General features: G+C 44.6%; 1 protein-coding gene across 12 annotated transcripts in view; it reads left to right on the forward strand.

Annotated features, from left to right (window-relative positions):
- MECOM (MDS1 and EVI1 complex locus) overlaps positions 1-24855 on the forward strand; it is a 317440-nt gene that overhangs the window by 277054 nt on the left and 15531 nt on the right. For 7 of the 12 annotated variants that reach the window (XM_084530220.1, XM_084530228.1, XM_084530223.1 and 4 more), the window contains 7 exons: positions 3189-3291; positions 5240-5456; positions 8058-8205; positions 9052-9208; positions 15064-16420; positions 18366-18453; positions 21332-21358. In XM_084530220.1, the coding sequence (XP_084386346.1) occupies positions 3189-3291; positions 5240-5456; positions 8058-8205; positions 9052-9208; positions 15064-16420; positions 18366-18453; positions 21332-21358 (2097 nt within the window). The remainder of the gene's footprint in view (positions 1-3188; positions 3292-5239; positions 5457-8057; positions 8206-9051; positions 9209-15063; positions 16421-18365; positions 18454-21331; positions 21359-24855) is intronic. The other 5 variants (XM_084530231.1, XM_084530224.1, XM_084530225.1 and 2 more) reach the window with 5 other exon arrangements.

Genomic DNA, 24855 nt, shown 5'->3' on the forward strand with positions numbered 1-24855 from the left:
TTCATAACAATGAGGCCTTATTCATCCATTTAAAAGTAAATTGTGTGTGTTCCTTTTCTCCCCTCCCCTTTCCCTTTATGGCTGGCAGTTTGGGAGCTTTTATTTCTGCTTGGTAGCACGCGCAGGGGCAGGCACGGAGGGCGGACGCGCGAGGCTGCCCCCGGCCGCTCCCCACATCAGACCCCCTGAACTCTGAAAGTGCTTCCAGATCTGGATCCGATTTTGCTCTTCCTATATAAACTGCAGTCACACACCACTGATCCCAGGGCATGTGAAAAGCGCATCTGGACTTTGCTTTTTTCTTTTCTTTTCATTTTTTTTGGTCATTTCTCTACCGTGCAGCAGCTCTTTGTGCACTTCATGGGGTGGGCTGGTGCTTTCCTAGATAAGGGAATTTCTGGGGTTTTATGTGGAAAGAATGGGGAAAAAAAAAGTCTTCCACGTGAAGTAGAAAGGACATTTATTGAAATCAGATTAAATTTACCTGCATGATCATTTTATTTTAAAGTTCAGTTTGTTTTATTTCAGATCCTCAGTGGAAAGCAATTTGGTATATAAAATATTAGTGCAGGTGTGGGATTTTTTTTATACAGAGCCTAATTTTTTTTTTTTTTTAATAATTAAAGGTGGTATTTTAACAATAAGAATGTCAAAATGCCAAATCTGGAAATCGGACACGTGAATCTTTTTTTGTAGGGCTTTAGTTGTGAGACACCAAATAAAACACAGCACTCATCTTAATCCAGGGAGTTTTTCCAGTTAGTCCTCTGTATCTTCTCCCTGCTGGGGTACAGAGGGGCTGGACAGGCAGTTCCTGGTGGATAGCTTCATCATCTCTGATATTCAGTATTTTTGAGGACCTACACTAACAGGCTGGACAATTGGCTACAGAGTTTGCACCTTGTTAAGGATTTGTCCCACATCTGCAGCGAGGATCCTGCATCATACTGGGACTTGCAGCAGGATGGGATGCAGCACAGCACAGTGCTCCGCAAACAAGCCCCTCTTTATGTGCCTGTCAGTCCACGTGTCCTTACTCTGCAGCCAGAGGTGAAAAGGTCTATCGAAGTGTCTTTGATGGGACAGCATGAGCAGAGGAGGAAGAATAGCAGGGAAAGCTGCACCGTGGTTTCTCTTCATACCTTCGTGCAGATGCACCATCGACCTTGGACCTTGGAAAAACAAGTGTTGCTTAAAGCAGATGTTTGCTGGATGCAGTGTTGACATCAGCAAGGAGCTGCAGGGCTGCAGTGTAAGCACCACCTACGTCCTCTTCTGTGTGACCCTGAAGAACATTCACTAGACACCAGTGGCATTATTTTTATTCAAGATTTGCTGGCAGGGTTTTGAATGTGCTGATTCGGTTTTGCATCCATGTAAATTAGTGAAAAACAAGATGAATGTGAATGTATTAAGAAACAAGAGGAGTGCCCTGAGTCTGACCTGTTTTGTGCAAACATGGCACTACTGACCTCAGGACAAGCCTGCAGTGGCCCGGCAGTGCCTGGAGATGCTGCTGCTGTCGGTGATGGCCAGGGAGGGTTTTGTAGGCTCGCAGTGCTGAGGGCTGCTGTGCCACATTTTGGAGGCTAGTGTACTTTTGGAAAGGAAGCAAAAAATTCGAACCTGACAAGACAAGAGGTGTTTTGCATTGCTGAAAGAAGCCCATTGTTTTCTAAGGGGAAACAGAATTGGAGAATGAACCGTGCAGCTTTTATACATTTATCTGAGTGACAGGCAAAAAATAGAGAGCCCGAGCAAGCCCCTCTGATACCAGGGGCAGGACAGTGTGGAAGAGGAGGGGATTTTTGCCACAAGAAGGAGGCTGTGATGCAGTTTTGTTGTGCTCTACCTGGGCTATCAGGAGGGGGACATCAGGTTGTGGGACATCAGGTTGTGGGACATCAGGTGGTGGGACACTGGGCAGTGGGACATGCTGGCTCTAGCTGCCGCTGCTCTGTGGGCCTCTGCCAGAGCAGCTTTGGGGACAAGGCAAAGAAAAGAAAACAATTCAGAGGAAACGTGTCTTATTTAGTTATTTTTATGTGTTTAGCACGTTTCTGTGGGCAAAGGCCGCTTGGAGAGAGATAAACCATTAGGCTATACGGCCACCTCCTGGAGGACGTGGGTATCTGCTCGGCGCCGGGGCCACCCGTTGGGTGCTGTGCGTGAGAGGAATACCCACACAGCCCTCCCTGGGCACCCAGCCTGAGGCCAACACACCTGCTGGGCGTTAAACAGCAGAGTGGATTTTGTGCCTCCCTCTCACGGCACCAGAATGAGTACTGAGAGTTATTTTTTTTGCGAATGAAACCTTTAAAAATACATTAGATGGAGAAAGCGCAAAGGCATCATTTGTATAGGGGAGGAAGCCTAGCTGTCATGTGCTTTTGTTTAACAAGGCTTGAGGAAGTTACTAATATTTATTTGAGCTGTTTCGTGGAGCTTTTTTAGTGTTCTTCACGTTTCCTGCTGAGACAGAGAGCAGCCAGATGCATTTGGGGAATTTTGTTTGGGCAGAGCCTGGCAGCGAGCACACGACAGGGGCTCGTCCCAGCTGCATGGTACCACCGGGTGCATGGCCCCTGCTCCTCCACCAGGCCAGAGCCCGATGTCACCTGGATGAGGGGACCAGGTGCCACGAGCTGACGTGCCAACGAGCTGCTGTGGGCACACCTTCATCCTGGCCTACGCGTGCCTTTGGTTCCTGTTTGGAGCTGAGGAGTAAAAGGGTCTGCTGGGTTGTGCAGGCTTCTTCCCTCGTGGCTCTCAGGACTGCTCAGGTGCTTGAAGCAGGTGGGCTCAGATGCCTCGTGTTCATCATCAGCATCTCCTCAGGTGTGATTTGGTAACTCTCCACAGTTCTTTCCCCTTCTCCAAAGGGAGAAACAGGTTACATCTTCCCTGCGCCAGTCATTCAGGGATGTGTTTTATGGTTACCTTGTACATAGATCTGGTGTAATAAAGTACATGAATTGCTGGTGGTGTTTGTAGTCATCAGGCAGCTCGTTTTGCAGCAGAAGCTGTTGAAAGCAACCTCTCCTTTATCTTCATAGAGCCCAAAGCACAAGGGCTGTGGGGCTGGCAGGAGTCTCCCTGCCAAAGCCCAGCCTGGCACCACAGCAGGACTGCAGGACTCACCTCCCCTCCGCCTTTGTGGCATTCACCTGGCTTTTTTTTTTTTTCAGATATTCTACAGAGTTGTAGCAGACATTGAACCTGGAGAGGAGCTGCTACTGTTCATGAAGAGTGAAGATTATTCACATGAAACAATGGCGCCGGACATTCACGGTTAGTCACTTCTTACCTGAGATATCCAAAAAATTAGTGAGATTTCTCATCTGTTGCAATACTTTCAAAATCCAGAATAGTTTGCCTGTAGGGAAGAGAGCTGGACTATGGTTGTATTTGTCTATCTTCCGCCCTTCAGTTTTTCTGAAAGCTGTTCAGTGAATAAACTGCTCCAATACAAACATAACTCCTTCAGTGCCTCTGAGGTATGGCTGTGCTCTCAAAAGCAGTGCCAGCAGTGGCATTGAAGGGTTTCTGTTTACTTTCTTTATCACACCTGGTACAAATAGCTTCCAAAAAAATTGAGTGGTGCATTCTGTACCTGCCAGTCTTCTAAACTTTACTTTGCAGAGTTGATTTTTCTCAGTGTTGCATCCCTGCAACTCTTTCAGGTCTTACCTTCGTGTACGCAAACTTTTCCTGGCAGAAGTAGAGGTCTGCAGAGGTAATCAAGGGCATCATTAAGGCTTCAGAAAAGAAACTTAATTAGTTTTTGGGTACTGCAGAAAAAGGAAGAGAGTCCATATCATTATCTCTGGACTCTGCTAGTTGCTGGTCCTTTAGGACTAAGATGTATGGACCCTGATAATGAGTGTGTTGTATTTTTTTTTGTCAGTTTGCCAAACAACTGCTCTTTTGAAAAGAGAAAATCTCAGGTTGTTAATGTTGCTGTCACTTTTGAGAACACAGCCATCCTTCCTCCTCGTGCTCATTCATTATTCATCCAACACACAGGCCCTGGATGTAAAACTCCTGAGCTCCTGCTGATGCTGTGCAGATTGGGATGCCTCAGAATTTGTCCCCACTTCCAAATGCTCCTCCTGCCCTGCAGGAGGAGTGGGACAGGAATTGGGATAGGAAGGCACAGCGGGCTGTAGGATATCAGCTGGATGCTCATTAGGTTGCAGTTTATGCTAATGTGGCCTTTTTATGAATTCTGAGGGATTTGGGGACTGCATATAGGGGTCTTCCAGGGCAGGGCATGGGTGTCAAGGGCTATGCTTTCTTATACCTGCCTGTACATTTGCAGCAGTATCTTCTGCTCTCTGAATAAGAGTTTGGGGATTATTCATTTATTGTAATTTGGTGTGGGTTTTCTTTTTTTTTCTTTTTTTTTTTTTGGTGGTGGCTTTAGTTGCTAAAGTTGTCACCCTTTTTAAGCATACTGTTTTCCATGCCTATTCCATCTGGTTACATCTCAGATCAGCCTGTATCAAACTCATGAGAGGAGTTCTCTGCAGTCACACACAAATATGTGTCCCACAGGACTAATTTAGGAACAGATTGGACAAAAGTATTGCTAGGGGAAAGCAGTCCTAGTGGTGATTTCTCTGGTGCAATTCAGTCCTCAAGTAGGCACCAATTATATCCATTTGAGATTTCAGCCAGACTCCTTGGCACCTGTGCATTTGTATCTGCAGGGCAGATAACCCTGGAACCAGAACAGGGCATGTGGCTACTCACATGGGCCATCAGTGGAAAATCCAACAAAAGAAAAAAATAAAAAAACACACACACACAACATAGGATTCTCTTCTTCACATCTGCATTCTGGAATTTTCATCTCACTCTGGCTCACCTTGAACAGGGTTGAGTGTTGGAGGAGAACTCTAATGGAAGTGAAGAGACTTCTAAAAGTCTCTATGAACACCCTTTGGGCTATTTGAAATGCTGGTGTTTGTGTCAGGCTCCTTCAAACAGATAGGCAGAGACTGACAGCCTCCACTACGTATCCACCTTAGATCCCATGTATCCCTTTTTAAGATATTTTTAAGCACCCTGACTTTTGTACCAAACCAATTTTAGGAATCCCTATTGGTTGTCACCCAGGCAGGTAGCATTGCACTGCCATGTATATTTTAGAATTAAAGTGGTATTAGAAAGTATTACAAAGCATCATTGTTTCTTTAGTGTTCTTCGCAGTCTCACCAACCATTTTGTCTTCCAGAGGAGCGCCAGTATCGCTGCGAGGACTGCGACCAGCTCTTTGAGTCCAAGGCTGAGCTTGTAGACCACCAGAAGTTCCCCTGCAGCACACCTCACTCCGCGTTCTCCATGGTGGAGGAGGACTTCCAGAAAAAGCTTGAGAATGAGAACGACCTTCAGGATGTGCATGAAATCCAGGAGTGTAAAGAGTGTGATCAAGTCTTCCCAGATTTGCAAAGGTAGGAATGAATGCTTAAAATGTGGTTTAATAAGGCAAATTAGGCAATGGCTTCAGTCAGATCATGCAGGGCATGAGCCAAGGCAGAATCTTACACCTTTTGATGAATAAAAATTCACTGCTTGTTGGTGTTTTAGAGCATGAAAATTGATGGAGTCTCAATAAATGAGAAATTCAATTTTTAATAGGGACCTTAATTTAAGAACTGGATCTTCTGATAATCAGAACTTCAGATGGCATGAGTTGGGCTGGTGGCAGTAAAATCAGAAGAGTGATTATAGTTCAGATGAAGTGAGTTCTCCTTCCCATTTTTGGGTAGAAGTTACTATGGGCATATGTCCTTGAAATATGCATAGGTAAGAATGTAAATACAAAGTAGAACTTCATATGCTGAAGTTAATTTAAGTGTTCCTGTCACTGTATTTTTTGGTGGCTACTTAACACAATGTATTGCAGTGCAGCAAATTTTGCAAATTACTGAAAGGTATTGAGAGGGCACGGGAGCTTCTGCAGTACATCCCTCACAAATCCACACCTTAATGCTCTCACTTTGAGGATGCGGGAGGGTTCTAGCAGTTGTGCTGAGGTATCTCAGCAGGCAGATGCTGGGTCAGATCCTCTGCTGTGATGAGACAGAAGAATATGTCGCATGAAGACAATTGATAGCAGCAGCAGATGTGGGCCAGTATCTTTTGCTTTCAGGCAGGGTCTGTGCAGCAGAATCCATGCTCCTACAGCTTCTTCTTTCCTGTTTGCACTGCGTGGGTACAACTTAGGTAATTGTATTAATTATGCACTTTTAGGGACAATAGTGCATTTATTTGCATTGCTTAAAAATCACATGCCAAATATGGACTTGCCCACTAATAGAGTACTTTGCAAGTTCATGTTTTTTTGTAGAAATCCTTACTAATCCATGGCTCAGGATCTCTTGGTGTCTGCTGAGGTGGGATGCTAGTATGGATTTGTTCATGCACAGGGTTTGTCCCTTGGGCCATCTCGTTCTGGATGTGCCAGGTGCTGATTGTGCTAGGTGGAGCCCCCTTCCCCAAACCCCAGCCGCTCCCAGGCTCCTGCTGGCCGAGCAGAGGCTGCTCGCTGTTGTGCAGGTGGTCTGTGATCAGCACGTCATGCAACTTGACCGTTACACCTCCTCAAAAGTAACGACACCAAAATGAGAACACGATGTGCCAAACGTTGCTCCCATAGGTCAGCCACACTGACTGTGAAGTTGTGCATGCGCAGTGCCTTGCTCGCTGCCTGGTGCTGGGCAGTTTCCAGCTCCACGTGTCTAATTTTCAGTCCGAGTGATTGATGCAGAAGGGCTGATGTCAGTAGAGAAGTTGAAAGGGCTGCAGCAGGGTGGGTGCGGCACTAGTTGGGACTGACATTTCTCTACATCGTGAGTTATTTGGTGTTAAAGCTCTTTTCTGCCCATGAACCAGAGGACAATATCTAACATATGGGAATCATTGAGCAAATGTAAATTTAGCTTAAAATATTAAATATTGAAGAGAAAGGGCAGAAAACAAAGAACGAGTCATCATAAATAGATGGGCAGCACTGTGAGAAAGAGTGAAAAATGAGAGAGAATGCAGTCATTCTCCGAACTCTTGAATTATTGAGAGGCTAATACACCACAAAGACAGTTCACAGCAAAAAAAAAAAGTACAGAAGCATGCTATATACAGATTATATAAAACAAAAGGCCCGAATGAGCCATGCTGGAGGGTGTGCATAATTAAATTGAGAAGGAGCTGAGTGTGAAGATTGAGGTCTGGATGTTTGTGTGGGGGCCAGGAGTGCTCTGGTGCTGATGGTGGGTTGTGTACTCACATCAGGTGTTTGGGAGAGTGGGGACAAGGGTCTCTCTAGGTCTGGCTGAGATTGGTTTACCAGTGCATGGTGGAGATGCAATTGTTCTAGAAATGTTAGCAGGCAAGGCCCGAAGTTTTAATTGCTGCAGATGAATACTAAAAGACAAATTCAGAAAATTCAGAGGTGAAAATGACTTCAAAGACATGCAGAAGAAATCAGGTAGGAATTGAATATCCTGCTAACAGACCGAACAAACTACGAAGAAAAGAACTACATAATTGAACACAGTTAGTAAGCATCAAAGATAACTTTACTCTTAATGTGCTGTATTCAGAAGCTTTGTTCTCCTTGCTTGTGCTCATTCTGTCCTCCACCAGTGGAGTTATTCCAGGCTACTCCTGCTGTAAGAAAGATCGACTCCCATCGTAGGAGTGGAGCTGCATCAGGTGATAGGATCCTAGCTGTCGTTAGAGTGAGAGCAATAAGGTAGAAATGATTCAGACTGCAGGGAGGAATTACCAGAGTGAAATATTGAGAGGTGGATGGAATAATCTCCTTGGGGAGTGATGGAAGCATCATCTCCTGGAGCATTTGCAAGTGGCCCGGCAAAACATCAGCCGATGTGTTCCTGTGGCACAGAGGAGATGCTCTGCCTCCCAGCAGGGTCAGGCCTGACACACAACGGGCCTGGCTCTGTCAGGGTTGGACCTTCAGGGCTCTTTCTTTTTATTCTGTGGTTATCTGATCTGCCAACTGCTGGTAACCCCTGCTCCTGTTTCCGCAGCCTGGAGAAGCACATGCTGTCCCACAGCGAGGAGCGGGAGTACAAGTGCGACCAGTGCCCCAAAGCTTTCAACTGGAAGTCCAACTTGATACGTCACCAAATGTCGCATGACAGCGGCAAGCACTACGAGTGTGAGAACTGTGCCAAGGTACAGTGAATTTGTAGGCTGCCCGGCATCTCTCGTGTCGCTGAGCCCACGGGGGCAGCTGGGGTTGGGATACTCGAGGGCATAGTGCTCCCGCAGTGCTTCAGCCCATTTCCCAAAGGTTTAAATCTTAACTTTGTATTTGTTAGCTTCCCACCCCCTTTGATTTGGAAGGACATTACTGCAATATAAATCCAAATCAGAAAAAATCCAGTTTTGGACTGCGCTGAGCATCTCATCCCTAGGGCATCTGTATCACTTCCAGCACGGTGCTTGCTGCACAGATTATTTGTATAAAATTTCGTCGTACCAGATTCCCAGAGCCTGAGCTTTTTGCTTAAGGACTTTCTCACGTTTAAGTACATTTGCTGCAATAATGGGAAATTTGCATTGAGCTGACATTTGTAAGTTGCAGCAAAACCCTAGATACTGGGACTGTGAGTGAGATTTCCTGCTGCCATGTGCCCAGCAAAGTATTTCTATTGCAGTAATGTCTGGAGGTTTCACATAGCCATGGTTTGACTTGTTTTCTGTGGAGGTGTTGCTCAGGAAGTCACTGGCCTCAAAAGCTTGACTTCTAATTGCAGGGGCAAATGCTTCTGCTGTGGTGGCTGCATAGGGGTTAACAGCTCCACCAAATATTTGGCTGATCCTGGGAAAAAGAGGCCCCGTCCTGCAGGCACAGCTCCCGCTGATGCCCATAGGCTGTGTTGAGGTGCAACAAGCATCCACCGTTTTTTAATCCTAAAAAGCTCCCAGTAGCTTTGAGGTCTGAATTCTGAAAGACGCTTGTGTTAACTGGCTTCTTCTGCAGTTAAGTTTCTTGGTTAATGAGTACTCATTTCCTAGCAGGTTTTCACGGACCCCAGCAACCTCCAGAGGCACATTCGTTCCCAGCATGTTGGGGCTCGTGCTCACGCTTGTCCAGAGTGTGGCAAAACGTTTGCCACTTCTTCAGGCCTCAAACAGCATAAACACATCCACAGCAGTGTCAAACCTTTTATATGTAAGTCTTCCACTAAACGTCTTTGGTTAAGTGTATTTCTTTTGTCGAAAAACAGCATAATCTGCAAGCAGGAGGTTGTGTTGTTCTTCCTTGGCTTCTCCCACTGGTTTCGTGGGGGCTGTGAGTTATTAAATGAGAATTGGGTAATTCATAGTCCGATGCACAGCATTGCTTTCATATGACTTTCCTTTCAGGCAGACACTGTGTGATGTATAAATGTACCCCTTGTCCCTGGGATATTTTTCCACGCACAGATGCAAAAGAGCAAGTGGGGAGTGAGATTTGGCAAGAGGGAGCCGTGCTTTGCACCACGCTGAGCTGGCTGCTCTCCTTCCTGCTCCTCTGGAGGAGCAGCAGCCCCTATGCTGCATATCTGGCTCTGCCACGCAGGGCAGCATTAGTGCTGGTGCTGGGGAGGGTGGACAGTGCCAGCAGGGGCAGGGAGGGTGTCCCATTCAGCTGGAGGGATGGCACAGTCTGGACGTGTTGGGTGTTAGGCAGAGCCAGCAGGACCTGAAAGCCTGCTTTGCTTTAGAAATTTAATTTTGGGCCACAGGGTCTCTCCAGCAGATAACATGAGTTTTGCGGGAATTGGAAAATAAACCTTAAAGCCATTGTATATCAGCCAGAGGAGCTTGCCTCCCTGCTTGAGGCTCTTTTACATGCCCTGAATTTAAGTATTGGGTTTAGCTATTAGAGCTTTGCCAACAGCTGCTCCAACAATAAAACTTGCCTGATATGTGGGCCTGACTCTATACCGGGCTATAAATCAGGTCCTCACAGTCCCAAGGGTTGTGTTTGCTACTTGGCCAGATCCTGGTGTGAGATTGGGGAATCTGGGTGCACAGTAATGTTGCAAGTTGCTTTCTCTCCCTTTCACCAGGGAAGCAGAGGCAAAAAATATTTAAGAATGGTGTTCTTGCTAGCGCTGATGTCCTCCACATACTTTTCAGGCACCTGCTATGGCTTAAAAAGCACCTTATGAACACCTCCCTTCCTTGTTCTCTGAACTTCTTCACCTTTTGCTGTTCTCAAAAAGAATTTACCCAGTTCTCATCTTGATGCTTTTTTTTTTTTTTTTTTTTTTTTCCAGCTGTCTGTATTTTCCATACTCCTATTTCACACCAAGTCTGACAGGAGAAGTGGCACCCCAGCCAGGCAGCATGTTAGGCATGGCAGGTTGCTGTCGCAGCAGAGGACAGCAAAGCTGCAGCTCCAGCCAATACTGCATGGTCCCATTTGCTGGAGCGGGCAGCTGCGACTGGGGCATTTGCCTCCTCAGCATATAGAAACCTAGGGAGCTCTAAAATGCTGCTTTGACACATGCTTTGGGTCTTATAATGCCTCAAGGGGAGCAGTAGTGGCTTGCAAGACTAATTTATGGGAAGTCTGTGTCTCCACCATTGGGTTAGATAATCCTTTTGATGGGCTTCTTCAGCAAGAAGATGTATAACTAACCCGATCCAATAATAAACATCTCTAATAATTCTTAGACCTAGGATTGCAGGTTAAGTAATTACACTTTAATTTTATACTTATTAAACAACAATAGTTTCTGGCCCACATAGGGAACCTTCAGCTAGTCCTCTTGCAGCCAGTGCTCGGCATAAAAATGCCAAAGTGGCACCTCTCTCAAATGAAATAATCCTAAAATGTTTTTGTTACTATTTATTCTGATAAATCAAACCAGCAACCAGTGTTCGTGAAATGCACAGTATGAAAGATGAAAACCCATTGAGCAATCCCTGAATAATAGCCATGTAATTACAGAACAAAAGGGTTTGGAGACCACATGTTGGTAGGCTTTGCTGAGCAATGGGAGGGAGGTAGGGTCACCTCAAGGAGATATCTGTTTTCCACCAGAAGGCCACACACCATGATTTACTCTACCAGTCTGTTTATGGCAACTGTCTCTTATTACAGTACACCGCCCAAGCTTGAGTGAAAACTCACCAACACTAAGGTAATTACTCACTGCCTTCGCAAAATCTCCAGCCTCTCCAAATAGAAACCACATGCTATAATAGACCGAACATATTCAAAATAGTACTTACAGTAATTTTTTTTAATAAGCAGAAAATATGCAAACTTAACTGCTGGCTAATTTGGGGTCCAGAGACGATCGCGGTACGGAGCGTGCTTAAGCACGAGATGAATTTCTGCAATCTGGGAGACAGGCTGGGAGTTTGCGTTAAACCTGGGTCTGTGCAGCAATAAAAGCTGCGAGGAGGGAAGCTTCCCTTACAAGTTAGTTGCTTAAAAGCATGGTGCTAAGATTTAAAGGATGTAATAAGGTGTAACAGGAGAAATCAAACCCAGCTTCTGTTGCTTTGATACGTGGAAGCAATTAAAGTTGATAACCGTCCCCCATCCACTACATTTTAAGCAAAGCTTTACTTGGAAATAAAAGTCATGTGGTGAAAAAGAGGTAGATCTTGTAACAGGGACCTGCCTGAGTAGTCCTGGCTCCTGGGACTCCTGCGGAGGTCGGGGCAGCGCAGGGGATCTGCACAGCTGCTCTCCTGCAGAACCAGAGGGCATTGGGTGAGCAGCTCGCTGCTGCCACATCCCACCCGGCTTCAGGGGACAGTCCCCGAGAGGGAGACTCCTCTGGGGACTAAGGACTTTGGACCTGTCCCCGAGACTTCTTTGTTGACCTTGAAAGCCCATGTTTTTAATAGGCTGTTAAATGCAAGAGGCACCTCATTAAATAGCTTTAAATAACTGTCAGCCTCGGAAAGGTGAACTCCTCGGTACAACAGCTAATTGTTTCATCAATATAATGATAAAAAAAAAAAAATGTATATTTTAATGTTTTTACCATTATCAATTTGATTTTGTTTTAAAGCTGAGATCAGATGCATTAGTCAAATGAATATTTTGCAACTCTCTTTAACAGTTTATAAGGATCTCTCTTTGCATTTCTCCAGGAGTAGAACATACCTCAGTTCTGTTGACTTTTGAGTAGTTTAATGGAGACTAATAAATGGATAATGTATCAAGGCTCTATAAAGGAGAACTTACCAACTCTAGGACGACTAGATCTGTGCCAATAAGCCCCTTTTCCCCCAGTTGCTACTCCAACTGCAGCATTACATTTAATATAATCCTGTAGATAAGGAGCAGGCCCTTAGCACAACCTGGTAGAAAATCAAAAGCCCATAAAATATGATTTGTTTTAAATCATGCACTAACCTAGTTTTGTAAAAGCATGTATTTTTAAAAGGGAAGAGGGGGATTTTCTTTTTTTTGAAGAAAAATACTTTGCCTGATGCTCTGCTGTAATGTATTGGGCATAACTCCATCAGTGCAGATGGAGTTTTCCTGCTTGGATGTGATGGGAACTGGCCCGTAATATCCAAGATGAAGGTTGTGCAAGCCTGTGGATGTGCTCACTCAAGTTGTACCGTTGTGGTCAGTTTAATTTTGGTTTCTGTGATCAGCAACGAAGTGGGAGGAACTTTTTGTGCAAGAGCTCAGCAGTGATGGTGAGGGCTGCACAAAGCTTCCGTAAGCTTAACTGGGGGGGCCTGATCCTGAGGTATGGCAATGAGTTTCTTTGGTGTTAGAAGAGATCTTATGCCTGGGATGAGGCTAAAAATAGGAGAAAATAGCAGAAGATTTGGGATTTATATTGCAGCAAATCAACAACAAATAGTTCTATACTAAATAAAAAATAGTTTCATATCAAACAGGCAAATAAAATATTTTCCTAAAAGAGAAACAGAAGGCACTTATTAAGAAAAAATCAAGCATTTTAAAGGAACGAGAGCAGCTCTACTCTACTCTACTCTTTTTTTATTCTTCTTTTTCGTTTTTTTTTTCCTTTCTCTTCTGTTTCTTTCCTTGTGAATGAAGATTTCCAACAGGAACACTAACTGATATACAGCAACAAACATTCTTCCTGAATTACCGCATAGCAAATTTCCTGTGCTTGGGCCCAATTCTGCGCTCTTTACCCCACGAATTGTCCCAGGGCTGTCAATGGGGCGTGAATAGGGAAAAGGGGTGGGTGCAGCGTGGGCAGGATCAGGCCCTCGAACAATGGGAGCATTGTTGCTGAGATATGGAGCAGCCTACTGAAGAGGTAAACAGTCGAGACATGACAACAAGTGGTCAAGTTTCTCAAGGGCAGCGATCTGGACGAGCAGGAAGGTTAGCGCAGGCCCCGGTGCGAGTGGAAGTCAGGGGACGTGATTGCAGTTCATGGGAACCAACAGTGCAGGATGGGATACATTCAATTCAGTTTCCTTTGCAGGCTGAAAATAGAGCCATTGTAAATTATGTCAGTCTGTCTCAAATCATGAAAATGATTGTTAAAAAGGCCTCAGAATACACAATGTGCATTGTTGTGTGGCTTTGATGTGTGAAAGATGAGAGCCTATGATATAACGCAAATTAAATAAAAATACAGTGGCAACATGCTTTTTCCTGGCTGGGAAAAAAAAAGGGGGGGGGGATTTATTACAGAGGGATAACACTGCTTACTGATAATGTTGTTGCCTTGTTTTTAAACAAAGCTGGAGCTGATACCAGTAGAAGCAAGTTAGTCCAGAGGCACGGAGAAATATTAGCATGTTGAAGAGCACAGCACATAGCGTAGCTGGGGACTTGCCCACTGTCCCTGCTAGTCCGAAGGGTGGGAAAAGAGGCCAGAAAAAATCATAAAAATGGTAACCTACACTAAATGTAAGAAGGGGAAAAAAGCGATGTAAAGATTTTATTGGGAGCTAAAAAAATTCCATTGGCTTCATCGACATGATTCAGTCTCCGCAGTGGTGCATCTTGCTCTGTGCTGGTGATGGGGTGACTTTCAGCCTCCTGCTACCAAAATTTCTAGCTGGAAGCTGTGCTGCAGCACGATGAGTGTCGCAGGCCAGCTCAGGCCCAGGAGATCAAGGCAGATCTCCCCTTGGCTTTCTACAAGTGCTTCTTTTGTGAGGCTGAAGTTACTCTCATCCCAGAGGAGCTTGAAAGGAAATCCATTGAGCTGTTCTGAGCATCGGACACGCAAACAAATACAGCTGCATTTTTAAAGGAAATTGTTGTTGAAATACGGTGTATTTTTTTCGTGTGTAAGAAACAAGCAATATTAAGACTAGTAAAGTTATTAAAATATGGATTTATAGTTATGGCTTCTAAGGCACCTGTAGGGACCGTATGCATTACACGTATAGAAATGCTTTGGGCATGCAAGAGTACCAGACTGAGGTTACTCGAGAAGCTGTAGCCTGGGCTTTCATGAGATTAACTTCTTAATTGTAAATCAAAAATAATATCTGTTAATAATAGTATGCCCTTGGGAATACCTGGTTGTCTTCTCCTTTGCCTCTTTCATTTCCTTGGGTCTTGCAGGCTGAGAGCTCTGCCAGGCAGCTCTGTCTGTCTCCTGCCTGGCCCTGCAAATGTTTCTGGCTAACTCACACGTATGCACAGTGATGCTGACGGAGGCATTTGGGGACATGAGTGCTTGCTCATCAGCAGCACCGTGGGTTCATCCGTGTCACAGCACCGAGCCACAGCTCGTGGCAGGGCTCTGGGTACTAATGCAATGCGAAATAATGGTATCAAATGGGCAATGCAAAGAGCAAAAAAGGAACCAAAAGTGTTATCTTTTAGTGATTTCAGACCTGCTCTGGTTTGTTGGAGGGGTTTTTTTGGTGCTGTCTTTAGACATTTGTCTGCTTGGATGCCTTGCTTTGGAACAGTACAATAGCTTTTGTGCACCCAGACTTCTCCTTAACGGCTTCCTAATTGACATTTGGAGGGTAAAAATGGTTTTATTTGCAAAATTTTGAGGGTGGGGGCAATTACCATAAAGCCTGAGATTTGTTGTTGTTGTTGTTTACATACAGGTGAGGTCTGCCATAAATCCTATACTCAGTTTTCAAACCTTTGTCGACATAAGCGCATGCATGCTGATTGCAGAACCCAAATCAAGTGCAAAGACTGTGGACAAATGTTCAGCACTACGTCTTCCTTAAATAAACACAGGAGATTTTGTGAGGGCAAGAACCATTTTGCAGCAGGAGGATTTTTTGGCCAAGGCATTTCACTTCCTGGAACCCCAGCTATGGATAAAACGTCCATGGTTAATATGAATCATGCAAATCCGGGCCTTGCTGACTATTTTGGAGCCAATAGGCATCCTGCTGGTCTTACCTTTCCAACAGCTCCTGGATTTTCTTTTAGCTTCCCCGGTCTGTTTCCTTCAGGCTTGTACCACAGGCCACCTTTGCTACCTACTAGTTCTCCTGTTAAAGGACTACCGAGCGCAGATCAGACAAACAAAAGTCAAAGTCCCCTCATGACCAGTCCTCAGATACTGCCAGCCACCCAGGATATTTTGAAGGCACTAAATAAGCAACCATCTGTAGGGGAAAATAAGCCAGTGGAGCTTCAACCAGAGAGGTCCTCTGAAGAGAGGCCGCATGAGAAACTCAGTGACCAGTCAGAGAGTAGTGACCTTGACGATGTCAGTACCCCCAGTGGCAGTGACCTGGAAACCACCTCTGGCTCTGATCTGGAAAGTGACATTGAAAGTGAGAAAGAGAAATTTAAAGAAAATGGTAAAATGTTCAAAGACAAAGTAAGCTCTCTGCAGAGTTTGGCTTCAATAAATAATAAGAAAGACCACAGCAATCATTCCATTTTCTCACCATCTTTAGAGGAGCAGACTGCGGTGTCAGGAGCGGTGAATGATTCTATAAAGGCTATTGCTTCTATTGCTGAGAAATACTTTGGTTCAACAGGACTTGTGGGGCTGCAAGACAAAAAAGTTGGAGCTTTACCTTACCCTTCCATGTTTCCCCTCCCATTTTTTCCAGCATTCTCTCAATCAATGTATCCATTTCCTGATAGAGACTTGAGACCGTTACCCTTGAAAGTGGAACCCCAATCACCCAGTGAACTCAAGAAGATCCCAAAGGGAAGCTCTGAGTCTCCCTTTGACCTCACCACTAAGCGTAAGGAGGAGAAGCCCGTTACTCCCATACCCTCAAAGCCAGCAGCTCCGCCTGCGGCAAGCCAGGACCAGCCTCTAGATCTGAGCATGGGCAGCAGAAGTCGAGCCAGTGGCACAAAACAGGCCGAGCCTCGGAAAAACCACGTCTTTGGTGAAAAGAAAGGAGGCGACCTCGAGCAAAGGAAAGCGTCCGAGTCCTCTTTGCAGCACGCCCGACCGACTCCCTTCTTTATGGATCCCATTTACAGGTAACGCTGCTCTCTGGCACCCTTTGGTACAGCAGTTAGGTCTGCACAGGACAACCCCGTCCCCCTCCTGCTGACCCTACAGCGGTCACTGCAGGGGGAAAGGGGCAGGCTGCTTGCCAACCTGCACACCCTGGGTGCAGTAATGCCATAATTAGCAAATTGTCATTACTGCCCTACTTGCACTGAGTTGTCGGTTTAACCTGTGCAGCCTGATGTGCAGGACTGTAGCCCGTAGATACATTGGCATCAGTAGTAAGTGGTTTTATATTTACTGTGTGTTTGACAGCACTGGTTTGCCACAAATTACTTTTCTTCCAAAATGCTTCCAACCTGGCTTTACTGCCTCCTGCATCTTCTCTTCCCTGGAAATCAGAGTGCATCCCAAAAGGCTGCCAGTTGTGCACCACCCACTTTGTTCTTCCTGAATTAAATGGCAAGATCTCATAAGTACAACAAGAAGCAAATTTATCCTGAGGTGTACAAAAAGTATGGAAATTGAGAGTGATTTCTGCCCCTTTTAGCTTTGATTTGAGTAATGGCTGGATTTATCTAGGCATTTCATTAGTATAATTGAAGGCACAATGTCCCTGTGTGTACAAAGCCTAACCATGGGTTAGTTAATCTGATCTACCTTACGAATCAATGGGAGCCTTTGTGTTGGCTTTGACGGGCACACAAGCGGACACTGTCAGTCAAGCGAGGTTTTGAAAACCAGTTGTAAAATCCCGACCCCTCGGTGTCTTCCAGTAGAGCTGACACCAATCTCCCTGGGATCTGGATTTCACCTACATCCTGTGTACGTCAGCCCCCGTTTGTGCCCTTTGCCTTTCTGCTTCCATATCTGCAATCAGCTGAAGTCATGCATCTAAATTAGTCTAGGGGAATATCAGCCAAAAAAAAAATGTTTGTTTATAATCTAAATGACCATTTTTACAGCCTATTGTTAAAAAAGCTATGTCCACGAAAACGATTTTAATTTATTACTTTATCTAAAAAGAAATTCTATGGGCATAGTTCTTGCACAGTGCTCTCACCTAAGACAACAGGTATTCATTGTGAAGAAACATGGTCTGATGCTATTTATTGAGATGATTTTATTTATGTCAGATTGATATCTGTATTAGACTATAGGTGTTTGTGTCACGGTGATTTTAAATGCCCGAAGCAGTGGAAATAATGATTCGTGTTTTGTGGTCCTGCATTACAAACTAACAAAGCCTATAGAAATTCTGGCAACATAGTACAAGGGTGCTTGTTACTGAGCCTTCCTTTGCCACGAATTACATCTATGTAAGGACAACAGGATCTGTCCCTTAAACCGTACACATCAGTGACAGGAAAAGCAAAAAGACCTCAAATTTCCACACTGCTTTGAATCACCCACACTGTGCTTCACAGCCTAAATGCACACGTTAGTTGATCCCAGTGTTGGTCGGTGGCAGGTCAGCTCCAGTGCCTTCCTGCAAGCCTACATTTCTCGTACAACCCCCTTTAGGGCCACCTTGGCATGCACAGAGAATGGTCTCCAGGATGGTGACGGCGAGGTCTCGTATGGGCAGGCGAAAAGGCACCTCTTGCTCACAGCTCCTGTTGCCCTGAATTCCACTCCTCTGAGTGGAGAGCACACTTGGTCACCTTATTTCTTCATAAAAATCCTCGGTAGTTAGTCACTGGTTTTTGCTATCATTATTGCTGGTCTTTTGAAGCGGGATTACTTCCTATGTAAAGGGCACGATCGCCCTTCAACGGCGGTCCTCAGCCCCCGCCCGTCATAAAGAGCCGTGTGCGGGAACCCGGGGCTGACTGTACTTCCTTATCTCTTACCATTACCTCTGAGAAACAAACTGCTTGATGTATAATCGACTGTTTTAAACATGAGTAGCTGTATAATTATTAATATCTGAGACTGATTCATCATAAGCAAATCTAATTTTAACATTTACAGAGTAGAGAAAAGAAAGTTAACTGACCCACTCGAAGCTTTAAAAGAGAAATACTTGAGACCTTCCCCGGGATTCTTGTTTCATCCACAAGTAAGTATTTTTGGAATTTTGATGTTGTAAACAAGCCTATTGGTGCTTCAAAGCAGGTGCAGAGAAATGAATGTGGTCTTAGTCATTTTTGGATTTCCTAAAACACACAGTTTTTGCTTCACCATTGTGGTGGAAAAGCGTAAGCATTGTTCTGGGCTTCTTGATGTTTTGCAGATGAAACAACATGTTTTGATTATAGAGGAAGCCAGATTCGAACTACATGTATGTTTTAGAAGCGTGTTCCTCCATAACCATAGCGTCGCCACCAACACTCACAGCTGCCCATCTTTTTCAGGGCCGCTGCAGTGGAGGCAGTATTGCCTTCAGGGAGTCGGTGTAGATCCAAAGTTGGGCAAGCAAAACTGAGCATCCCAGTTACTTGCTTACTTTTATACAATCGATTGTTTTTCTTAATATTAAAGGACTCCCAGAAAAGAGAGAAAACCTTCTACCCAATACATTCAACCCTCCTAATGCAAACGTCCCATCTAGCAGTCATGGATGATAGCGTGTGCAGTGACTCTGTAGGGTCCTTTCTTCATGACTGAAGCCATGCTATATGAGAGGGCTGCTGTGTTGTTCATAGGCCGAAATCCTGCTTCTTACTTGCTGAACAACAATTTACGAGGATGTCCTTGAAGCAGAACAACAAGCACAGTGTGTATGCACTATAGAAAGAGTACATGTGTGCAGTCTGCACGTTGCTTTTCTTCAGCAGCACTGCACATTCATTCTGTTCTCCTCTTCTTTGCTCGAGGCAGTTTTGCAAAAAAAAAAGTGTGCGAAATAAATAAATATTTTTGCAAAAAAAAATCTTACTCTTGAAATAAAATGCTATGTGCTATTTGCAAATTTAAACCCCTTGCTGACTATGGGCAGTTTCACCCTAATAGTGACACACACATGGGTCTTGTGCAGCCAAGAGCTCCTGTCTCTGGTGCAGCTTCCTCTGAATTCCTGGGCAGACCACATCACCAGTCTGCCACAATTTGCCTTTTTTTTTTTTTTCCCAGTTTACCCAGATTGTACAGAATATATTCTGAAGCATGGGACTGGTGGAGATGTGGGAAGGAGAGCTGATGGTGTGTTTTGTTGCAGATACACTGCCGTAATGCTCTTGCGTGGGTGGAGAGTGCAGAAGCACCACAGGTCTTCCCAGTTCCAATGCCTGTAGGAAGTGAAGGGTCTATTAAGTATTAAAATTGTTGAGAATTTATGTACAAGATTTAATAGCAGCTCAGCACTTCTTGCTGAGTTATCCTATTTGCCAGAGTTCTGAAGTGACAAGTAGAAATTCCCAGTCCGTAGCAGATAGTATTAATGCACCGATGCACAACTGGGAGCTGAATCCTCTTTGTCTCCCCTGGTGTAAAACTGGCCGGTTCATCAAGTAACTGATCCTGTTAGAACAAATAAAGGGCTGTACATTAATGGTAAATCATTCAAATTAGGCTATTTAAGGTGCTGTATCAATGGAAGAATTAATAACATTTTGCTGAGTCCTTGCTGGATTTTCAGGTGTAAATCCTTGTTGAGTTGAAGGGACTGCAGGCTTCAGCACAAGTTGGTCTGATGCCATCAGCAGGTGTGGAAGGAGGTTCTTGGTATAAAATTGCACTATTAGGAGGTTGTTTGGGATGGGAAGGAGCTGGATACTTTTCTACAAAGCTTTGTGTGAGTGGGTTGCATGCCAGGGAGAAACCTGGAGGAAGATCTGTAGGGTGCTAGGAGAGGGTGACGTGGGTGTTCAGGTGAACTGGAAACAAGGGGAGTTCTGCTACTAGTGGGCAGGATTTGCCCCCTCCTGCACTGGTTAGACCTCTCCTTGGTGCCTGTGGAAAGTCCCAGCACCGTCACCACACCAGATGCCACCTCCGTGCTGCTGGGGCTGGCTGGGGGCAGAGTCCTCTCCCCACGGTGCTGGGGCTGTGCCCTGCCAGCAGCACTGCAGGGCAGGGGGATGGCTGCAGGCTGCTTGTGCTGCTGCAAGTGGCTGCAGGGTTTTCCTGCTGTGTTTCCAGCTGCATTCTGCCTTTTTTGCCCATCCCTCCACATTGCTCATTTGCAATAGAAAAAAAAAAATCCAGGGTAAAGACTGGCTTTCTTTTTACCACTTACCTGTCCGCTTGGTTAAAGTGTGTAACTTGTGAGTTGGGTGGATAGAAAAGCCATCGGTGTGACATGCACTCATAATACACTATAAAAAAAAAAAAGGAAACCACCATCACATGTCCTGTCAAAAAAGTAAATGTCCAAATTTGCTTTCTTGCTGACATGAATAGAACGGAGCCTCCTGTTTGCAAAGGCAGAGTTTGGCGCGGCGTTTATAGAGGACTGGGGAATGGCTCGCAGAAAAGTGTTGTTGTTTTATAGTCCCGTTCGCCCCTGTAAAAGCACAGGTGTGGACTGCATCACAAGTTTTCATTTTCTGCTGGCAGGCTCTGTCTCTGTAAAACAGGAGCAAAATATTTGTCATTGTTTGCATCCTACAAATTTGTATTTCCGTAGGTGAATTTATTTCTGAAACTTTCCATTTGATTAAACAAGAGCTTAATTTTTTAAACTTGCTAATAGGACCACTAACAAGCAGATCTTTAAAATAGGTTTTGGACTAGAGATTAAAGGCATAAACCCTGCAGTCCCTGCAAAACTCCTCCCAGTGCCAGTGGCCAAAAGCTGCGAAAGATTAGGTCACGTAATTGTATTTCACAGTAATTTGCTGTTACAAGTGTTTTTAGAGGGAGAATGCCCCGATGCAACAAATCATCCAGGATAATGTCTTAATTAGTATCTTTAAATAAAATCTTAATTAGTTTGATTGCAATGAGGGTTCCAATGCAGGAATAATGTGTTGTTTTTGTTTCAATTTTGCTCCCAGTTCCAATTGCCTGATCAAAGAATTTGGGTAAGTTCATTGCTTATATTTTTGATTTAATCATTGTGAAATAAATTGCATAAGAAAAATATAATATGAAAGATAGCTTACCACACAATCACGGAGCATGCCACTCTTTCCTACAGTGTGTTGTAGCTGTAGCAGATAAATATCTGTTATGTCCAATTGGCTTTATTTTCACTCATCTAAGCCTGCAGTTTTTATCTGGTGAAGGCAATGGGAGCTTTACCTAAGTAAGTAAGGGTTTCAAAATGAAGTCTTTGTTTATATTTAACTGAAATCATTCCAAGGCGTTTCCTTCAGAGATTGCAGTGAAAATTTTCAGGCTGAAATCTTGTTAGATTGCAATAGTTATAAATATTTAATCTGCATTCTAGACATTAAAATATAGAGCCTCGGAGGGCTGCACGTTTCTGTCTCATATTGGCTTCAGTGGGAGTTAGTCACTTTAATAGCGTTGAAGTTTTGAGCTTAATTGCTCATTGCTGTACTTAAAGCCCAAATAAAACACCCATTTATTTGCAGTACTTGTGTCAAATTTGTCCTGTATGTGCAGTTACGTAGAGTCCCCCTTATGTGAACGGGAATTGTGCTTTCTGTATCTGTGGGATAAACTTGAGCATGCTCTTCTATTTTTATAAAATGTTATTTTTAATACGTCTAAATCGCTCCAGAAAAAAAAAAAATGAAAAGAGCCACAGCAACTGCTTTTGCAGATGCAAGTGAAATAACACCGTGTTGTGCTCTCCCATTGCTGGCCCTCGCTGCACGGCGATCCCATAAATACTTGTCCCAGATTTTTCCCAACCTCGCAGCTTCGGGTCTCGGAGGGGAGAGCTGGAGCCGGGTGGCTGTGGCTCTAGGCCTGACTCATGCTCGCTCATCACTTGCAGTGAGACATGGACTAATTGCACAAGGTGAAGCCAGGATTTCATAAAACATGGGCTGAGGAGGCAGTGTGCTCCCTCCTGCGTGCATCCCAGCATGGGGTGCCCAGGAAGGGCGCTGTCCCAGCTCTCTTCCACGTGCCTGCGGTCCACGAGCAGCCATGGAGCTCTGCTTTGTGTCCACATGGCTTTAAAGCCCTGTTTTCTATCTGTAAAATGATGGCTGCTAGGATCCTGAGGTGGAACGAGGTCAGCAGGCTCCAAAAGGCTCCTGTGAGCACCCACAGGATCTGACTGAGCTTGACCACAGAGAGGTGTCTGGGTCCGTAGGAAGGTCTCTACCCAAAACCTGTTCCACTGACTTTGGCCTTAGTGCCCCACTGAGAGCCTCTGCCCCAATAAAACAACCAAAGGGAAGGCTGCAAGTATCTTCCATGAATCCTAAGCAAGCCTCAGATGATAAGAAGCTGGGACACAGGGTTAGATGCTGGGCTTGGAGAGCACAAGAGGTGGTACCCAATTTCTTTGTACCAAAGTGAATTTAACATAGCAATGTCTGGGGCCTGTGGTAGGATTTGTGATTTGGCCTGTGCACACTGACTCTCAGAAAAGAGGCTTTGGAGGTGTTTGGCCAGCTGAAAGTCACAATGCAGTCAGTTTCTTCTGTCTACTTTCCTTGGTCCTCAAATTTTGGTCATCTTTTTTTTTTTTTTTTGGCCATGCTGATGCTTGAGCAGCAGCAGCAGCAATCAGTATGGAAAGTGCCTAGGGCAGGATGCAGATTCATGGGTGAATCTTCATCTCAGGAGATTTGACTATGTCACATGTGCCTTTCTATCTCAATTCAGAGGTGCATGTGCCACATATTTCAAGATTATTTCACGTTGTTTGTTTGGCAGGGAGGCTGTAGTCCAGCTCAATGGGAATCACCCTCTCTTGGATGGATCCCAGTTTATTTACCTTGTGGACTTTTTCATTCCCTTCTGGTCCCCTCAAGAGAAGGTTGCTATAAAGAGATTCTGTAATTAGATTCAAATTTTGTTTGCAATACCTTTGTGGAGAATCATTGTAAACAATTAAAATAAATTTTGAAATGCGTGAAATGTTATGAGTATATTAACAAAGCTTCATTTTACTGGGCGCATTGTAGGACACAATCCATTCTGCTAGATTAGCTAAATCCCCACCAATGGCATCAACCCAAATCGAGTTTTTCTGGATCTGTGCTGGGGATCAGCTGGAGTTTCTTGCTACTGCTTCATAAATTCAGCCACGTGTGCTAGGTCCTTTGGACATGAATATAGCTCAGCCAAGTTCCGTGGCTGGATGGCCAAATGCATTACAACAAATTCACAAATCATAATTTTTAGAGAAAGCAGCATAACTTGAACTGGGGAGGAAGAAATCCTGAACTTCAGTAGTTGGATTTTCAAGATTTCTCTAAATAACACTAGTAAAAATAGAAGGCAAACATTTGAACCTTTCTTTTCCCATGAGTTATAGCTATAAAGTCAGTTGTTTTTACGATAATAGCAAAGAAGGAGTCTAGCTTCTAAAACACGAGGTCATGTAATTCATGACATTGTCTGCTAGATTATTTCATATCATCAGGTTATTCTTAAAAAGCAGCAACAACAAACCTTGCTTTATTTATGCCATTTTCTCTTCTGCTGTTTAATAAATTTTAAGACAAATATCCAGGGCCCCTGCTGATGGTATCTTGCCCGTTGAAATGTTTATAAATACTTGTTTTAGCCGATTATGGTAATGTCTGCATTTTTGAGCCCGAGCTGGGGAATTGTGACTACATGTTAGTTTGCGTCAGTAGGAGGTTAATAGCCTCTCGGGGAGTGGGAGGGAGGTGGGGGAAAGCTGCTTCCTTTTCCAGACATCTGGACGCAGATAGAATCAACAACGCTTCGATGTAAATCAAAAGTTCCTGCTCTCTGTAAAACACCGTCAGTCACCGATCTCGGGTCGGGAGCAGACGCGACCTGTCCACAAGGCAGGAACTTGATGTAAATACGGAATAATATCTCCTCGGTCCCCTGCCTCCCAGGAGAGCTTTCACCTGGGACACAACAATTAAACTAATCCCATCCCTGGGGCCAAGTGGTGCCTTCCTCCCCGGGTCCCGCTGCGGGATGGCTGTGGCATTTGGGTGCTTGCTGGGGTGCAGAGCTTTCCCAACAGATTTTAATTCCTGGTGGTCCTCAGGGACCATCCCTGGAGCGATGGGGTGGCCATGGACACCCACCGGACCTCCCAGCACTGATTCTATAGCAGCAGCATCCTCCGGGAGCTCGGTGGCTTGCTCACCACAGTAACATCTTCATGGTCAGCACAGCTCCTATGGAAGCAAATCTTGCTTTAACAGTGCTTTGAAGCATTGGGTTGTGCTTAGGCTGAAAGGGGGATTCTCACTGAGAGCTCCTAAAGAGGCTGGGCAGAATAGGAAAGCCTTCTGGATTAAAAAACATCTTAAAAATAAATAAATAATTAAATAAAAGGGAAAAAAAATGGGTAAGAATACATAAGCAATTTTTGCAGTAGTTGGAGTTTATCACCAGCTTCACCCAGAGGTGTCACTGGGATCTGGATGATTAAAAATGTTTGTAA

Source organism: Aythya ferina, assembly GCF_964211825.1.
Source record: "Aythya ferina genome assembly, chromosome: 9".
Classification (NCBI taxonomy): domain Eukaryota; kingdom Metazoa; phylum Chordata; class Aves; order Anseriformes; family Anatidae; genus Aythya; species Aythya ferina.